The sequence below is a fragment of the Camelina sativa genome, chromosome 6 (assembly GCF_030686135.1).
Source record: "Camelina sativa cultivar CO46 ecotype springtype chromosome 6, ASM3068613v1".
NCBI lineage: Eukaryota > Viridiplantae > Streptophyta > Magnoliopsida > Brassicales > Brassicaceae > Camelina > Camelina sativa.
The window spans coordinates 25,552,326-25,558,282 of NC_141885.1; the positions used below are offsets into that span (position 1 = coordinate 25,552,326).

General features: G+C 41.3%; 2 protein-coding genes across 9 annotated transcripts; one reads left to right on the plus strand and one right to left on the minus strand.

The window, feature by feature from the left end:
• Positions 1-1,310, plus strand: LOC104793047 (uncharacterized). Of its 3 annotated transcripts, none has more exons than XM_010519323.3 (2): positions 1-336; positions 488-1,310. In XM_010519323.3, the coding sequence occupies exons 1-2, from the start codon at positions 187-189 to the stop codon at positions 1,166-1,168; spliced, it is 831 nt and encodes a 276-aa protein (XP_010517625.1). In that variant the 5' UTR covers positions 1-186; the 3' UTR covers positions 1,169-1,310. The 3 variants fall into 3 exon arrangements, with proteins under 3 accessions (XP_010517625.1, XP_010517624.1, XP_087310861.1); XM_010519322.3 differs by having other exon boundaries at positions 4-360; XM_087454735.1 differs by having other exon boundaries at positions 116-336; positions 509-1,310.
• Positions 1,311-2,404: 1,094 nt separating this feature from the next.
• On the minus strand, positions 2,405-5,957 carry LOC104793048 (65-kDa microtubule-associated protein 5). 6 transcript variants are annotated; one of them, XM_087454733.1, is made up of 7 exons: positions 5,220-5,957; positions 4,659-4,862; positions 4,325-4,549; positions 4,036-4,241; positions 3,384-3,539; positions 2,709-3,287; positions 2,405-2,613 (listed from the first exon to the last, which is right to left on the minus strand). In XM_087454733.1, the coding sequence occupies exons 4-6, from the start codon at positions 4,177-4,179 to the stop codon at positions 2,733-2,735; spliced, it is 855 nt and encodes a 284-aa protein (XP_087310859.1). In that variant the 5' UTR covers positions 4,180-4,241; positions 4,325-4,549; positions 4,659-4,862; positions 5,220-5,957; the 3' UTR covers positions 2,405-2,613; positions 2,709-2,732. The 6 variants fall into 6 exon arrangements, with proteins under 6 accessions (XP_087310859.1, XP_019082311.2, XP_087310857.1 ...); XM_019226766.2 differs by having other exon boundaries at positions 2,405-2,624; positions 2,737-3,287; positions 4,309-4,549; XM_087454731.1 differs by having other exon boundaries at positions 2,405-2,624; positions 2,737-3,287; positions 4,325-4,542; positions 5,220-5,943.

A 5,957-nucleotide genomic window follows, 5' to 3' on the forward strand; every position in this document is an offset into this window, starting at 1 on the left:
CCCGGGAAAGTCACTGTTTCTGATCAATTCAAGTTTGACCCTCTTCCTCTCGAATCCTACTTCTAACGTATGATGATAGATACATCGAATCCTTCAACCCCCCCCCCCCCCCCCCCCAAAGTTAAAAGGTTAAAAGCTTTTGCTTGTTTGAAGAAACAAAATTAAACATACGGAAGAAAAAAAAAAATGGCGAAATTATTCATCAAGCAAGCCGAGCAATACGCAGCAGCCCGACCAAATTATCCAATCAAACTCTTCGAATTCATCGCATCTAAAACACCGTGCCACGACCTTGCTTGGGACGTAGGCGCAGGTAGCGGCCAGGCCTCACGATCGGTAAATTCAATTCCCAATTTTCATGTAATTAGTCTTCAATTTTTTTTTTGTATCATTCAACCTTTATCTAACTATATCATGTTATGTGTTTGATACACTTTTGATTCAAATATCAATTTGGACTGTTGTTACTAATTTTAATCTTTCTCAGCTAGCGGGAATATACAAGAAGGTGATTGCTACGGACACGAGTTCAAAGCAACTTGAATTTGCTGCAAAGCTTCCCAACGTCCGTTACGAACTGACTCCGCCGACGATGACTACATCGGAGATCGAGAAGCTAGTGGCAACAGAATCATCAGTCGATTTAGTCACAGTCGCACAAGCACTTCACTGGTTCGACCTCACGACTTTTTACAGCAACGTGAAACACGTGCTCAAGAAACCAAACGGGGTGATCGCCGCCTGGTGCTACACCAATCCGGAGGTCAACGCCGCCGTGGACAAGGTTTTCCAGCGGTTTTACGACGAGAAACTTGGTCCTCATTGGGATAAAGCGAGGCGGCTTGTGGAGGATGGGTACAGAGGAATTGAGTTCCCGTTCGAGAAGGTGGATGACGATGACGATGATGATGATGAGTCAACGGGAAGTCAAAGTCTTCCGGTTAATAAGTTCGTGACGGAGAGAGAAATGGTGTTGGAAGAGTATATGACTTATCTGAGGTCAACGTCGGCGTATCAGACGGCTAAGGAGAAAGGTTTGGAGATTTTGACGGCGGAGATGGAAGGAGAGTTTGCTGATTCTTGGAAAGAAGATGGGATTGAGAAGAAAATTGTTAGGTTTCCGATTCATTTGTTGATCGGAAGAGTTGGAGAAGGCCGTCGTGTCTGAACTCTGAGTTGATGATTTGTCACAAACACTTAGGCATTTCGTCGAACACTTTGTGGGTCTGTTGTCTCACCCAAGAATACATACATTTGCTTAGATATTATATTTGGATTTAATAATAAAACGTGGGCTGTGTTTGTGTTAATAGATGAGAAATGGGACATATACTCTCCATGGTTAAGTTAAATTAGTTATATGAAATTGTTTTATAAATTAACAACAAAGAATTGGCCATATTGACAAGTTCTTGAATAAGTTTACAAGTGTGTAAAAAGAATATGTTGTTGTTATTTTTTTTTTACTTTGATGATATAATGAACAAACACGTCAAGAAGCAAACGCTGCATTATTGATTATAATCAACCCAGTTAAAAAAAAAAAAAAAACAATTAGAGATGGTGGCAGAATTGTAAGTGAGATACAGTAAGGGTAATCAACCTGATGATAGCAACGGGGAGCCCAAGGGTTAAATACTCCCGGCCGAATCCTGCTCGGCCAACATCTTCTCGTAAGAAGCAACAATCGCCAAAATAAGTTCCGTGGCGGCGAGACAGCAATCCTCCTTACTCATCATGGTTACTACTTTGTTGCTCTCTGTCTCGTCAATGGAGAGCCCGAGATCGGAATCGAAGAGAGTCCCTACGGGATTCCTCCTGCCGCTTCTTTTCAACGAACAAAAGCAGTTCCTCCTTATTCATGACTACCTTTCTGCTCCCCGTCTTACCCATGATGGGCGAGCCAGAAATAAAATCCTTAGGGTTGGTTGAGAGTTCCATGGATATTTATTTAGGATTACTGGGCCCAAAATATTATTTTCTTCTGCTTTCTCCATAAATGTTGTTGGTGGGCTCTACGCTGTTCAGTCCAGGAAGAAGCAAACCTGAGTATGTCATTTGATAATTGGGATGATATCTCTCTCTGTATGTTGCAGCAAAGTCAAATACTGTAGTAGTAGTATTGTTATATTTTTGGTGTCTTGTGATGTCTTTATTTTAAGCGGAGAAATTGCAATGCTTCAACAAGCTTGTCTGTTAAAGCTGATCGATATATTAAGCATTGTAAGATACTTATCTAAAAACACTCGGTTTCTAGCAGAGACTTATTAGTACAACAACTCCTGAAATGGCAACGGGTTGGCAAAATCACTCACATTCCATATCTTTATGTGCAGTGGCAAAAGCTATATATAAGTCTCTGAGGGAATGACTGAGGGAGAATTCAACTGAGGCCACAAATTCATTTTAATCTGCAATGTGTCTGCTTTATTACTATAGTAACAAGTTTCTTGAGACAAATGTTATTGTAATATATGGAAACTCTGGGTTGCATTACAATTTTGTGTCAAGATCTTGCAGGAGACAGACTTGAAATTTCTCTTCTTTCTTTTTGTTTTCCATCAAACTCCATCTTGGCTCTTCATATATCTCTCTTCATTGTTATACCTGCATCTGCAAAGCAACTTTTGGAGGGGGAAGGAAGCATAATCCAATGAACCCGAATCAGTTTTAGAGCTTAAAAAAACTTTCAATCCGAGACATCTTACCTCAACTGTTTTCCTCTTGTACATTTACCTGTCGCTATAACCAGTTTCCTCTATCCCAATTTCTTCCTCTTCACTTTTCCTCTGTCCATTTTCTTCCTTGTCTCTTGACTCTCTTCTTTGCCGAGAACGTTCTAGAGAATACCTCTTATACTCATCAGCACCAATATCTAGACCACCGGCAGACTTTACAATGTTCTCAAAGTATGGTATCACCGTAGCTGCAGCTGCTGCACTACCGTAAGTGGCTAACATATGTTCCTCTATTTCTGGGAGAGAGTAAAAGCTTGCAAAGAGCTTCTTGAAGTCTTCAAGAACTTTTAGAGACCTTTCATTACCACTGTTCTGATATGGTTCCTTCCAACTTTCTATCATCCTAACCGCATACCCCACGAACTCACAGGCGTTGGCCTCATCTATCTGTTCGCAGCCTTCTCCCTGCGCATCTGGATTAACTGGTTGTTCTCCTTGCAGGATCACTTGCTTTCCCGGCTGTAGCTGCTCTGCCGGATCAGAGACCCGTGTCCTGTCTATGGCCATGCTTTCCTTCAGGGCATTCAGTCTTTGCACTTCATCTTTAGCCTACGAACAAAATATTAGAGTTGGGAAGAAAGTTACAGGGACATATCAAAATAGATGAATATGATATGTAACTAAGGGGAAAAATGGTCGCATTACCTCCCGAACAATGTCCAGACCGAGGCACCCTTTGTCCAAGGCATCATCAGCTGCATGAGAGAGTAAACTACTCAAACGGTCAAATCTTCTCCTCTCATCCACAGGTGTTTTCATTAGCTCCCACAGCTCATGCATGTTTCTTAACAAACCCCGTAACTGAAAGAAATAAGAAAATTAGATCATCAATCCTAACTAGCCATGGTTTGCTTTTGTGGATTTCCGGAATTTCTTCATTCCAGTGAAAAATGGTACAAGGCTACTGAATAAGAAAGTGATTCTCCTAATCCTGAATGCTATAATGAGAAATCATATATATATACAATAAATCAGCAAAGGTCTTGACTGCTGATCTGACATGCATGTTACTACGTATGCTCATATACTATATTTTTTAAACGAAAACAAAAGACTAAAAGGTCGCAAAGTGATAACAATGTCTAAATTTTGTCAAACATATGCTCGAGTGCTTGATGGGAGAGCTACATAAGCAGCACTCAAAATTGGCTCGTGAAGTAGGTAAGAAAGTGAATATTCTTTCTCAACCCAAAATGTAAATCAGCAAACTAGCTCATATGTGCACTACTCTATCAAGATAACAAATGGATAATGCAAAAATCTATGTCAAAATGGTTCCCAAGTATTTATTGATCACCTGAAGCAGCCTCCGACATTTCTCCTTCTTCTGGGACTCTACAAGTTTTGTCAATCTAGCAAGAGTAGCATCAGAGACGCTCTTTGATACCCCGGTCAAGCTTTTATGGACTTTAATCAAGGCCTCAGGGAAATCAAATGACATTATCTCTGACAACTCATGGATAGCACTGAGATGAGAGTTGACTTTCTGCAGCCGGGCAAAGCCTGAAATTGAAATAAAGGTAAGTACATAACCACAAAATGTTTTGAAACAACAACCAAATGTGTACACATATATATAGGATCACCTTCTCATTGTGAAGATATTGCAGATGTGCTCTAAGTCCATCCAAATTTATTTGGGTCAATTCGCCAGAGTTACCAGGATAATCATTTCCCGCTATGTGAGAAGAGATCTCTGCTATTTGTGTCAGTATCCCAGAGAATTCTTTCCATATTAGATCTTTCTTCATCCGCAGATCTTCCAATACAGGCTTTATAGTAGAGATGCGATGCTTTAGAGAGCCTGCTTTCTTCACAAACAGAGGGGAAAACAAAAAAGGAATAACAATATAAGTAAGAAAAAAACCATGTTTGCTCTTTGTGAAAGAAACATATAGTGATGCTAAGAGAGTACCATACCCATGAAAACGAAACTTGTTCACCAAGTGCAGACGTGAGGCTGGTAACTTCAGCTTCGGCTTCAGCTAATGAACGCTGTAACTCAGCTCTGTAGTTGCGAGTTTCCTCAACCTTCTTAGTGTATATATCCAGACATTCCTGCTCAAGTTCTAGCGCCATCTTAACTCTCTCATTGTAACTTTCACCAATATCGATCCAGAGGTTCTACATCAGCACAAAAACAAATTCCAAACTAATCAAGGAACGAAAGAGACAGTTATCAGAAGAAGGAATCAACAGAAAGCAATCAGATCAGAAGCATGAACCCTAGCAAAACAAATTTGATACTCAATTGTGATTAGTTCTACATCAGCACAAAAACAAATTCCAAACTAATCAAGGAACGAAAGAGATAGTTATCAGAAACATGAACCCTAGCTAAACAAATTTGATACTCAATTGTGTATTAACTCGCCGGAAATCACATTCGCCGGCAATTCAAAAGGCAGATTAACTCGAAACAATTCGGGGAAATTGATAAGCTACGAAAAAAAGCGAGAGATCTGAGAACATTGGAGTTACCTGCAACTCCTTAAGAAGGGAAGAGCGAGCGGTCGCGGTGGTGCCGGGAAGCGAAGCGCGACTGGTGATCGAAGAATTAGGCGGTGGTGCTACTTGTTCCGGCACCGGCAGATCTACTAATGGTTCAAAATCAGGATTCTCCATCCCGGAACAGAAGGAACAAAAGTGCGAATTGAGCAGCTCCTCAAGAAGGGAAGAGCTAGCGGTGGTGGCGCTATTTGTTCCGGCGCCGGCAGACCTAGCGATGGTTCAATTTCACGGTTCTTCATTTCGGAAAAGCAAATCGATCTTGGAGGAGCAGAAGATTCGAAAATGTAACTGCTTCTCTGCGTTTGAGTTTGGCGCGATGATCAGAGAGAGAGTAGTAGTAACACATGTTTTGAATTCTTCCTTTGGATCCTGATGGGCCTTTCATATTTACTGGACTCTGAGCCCCTTGTTTTATTAATCCTCTCGCCATTCGCAATCGCACAAATGGCGGCGCCCTTGAGAACGAGGATCTAGTGACGGGTAGTCTCGGTGGGAAATCAGGGAAAACCGAACCGACTGTTTCGATGTTCGGTCACCGGCAGCTGATTCGAGGAACGCCGCATCGTACTCATAATGGACGACCTCGACGGCGACGATCGTTTCATCGAAGTCTCCGGTGCCGTTGTAACTGAGGAAGAAGAAGAAGAAGAAGAAGAGGAGCATCATGATACAAAAAGGAAAAAAAGAGAAGCATTTTAATCTAGGGTT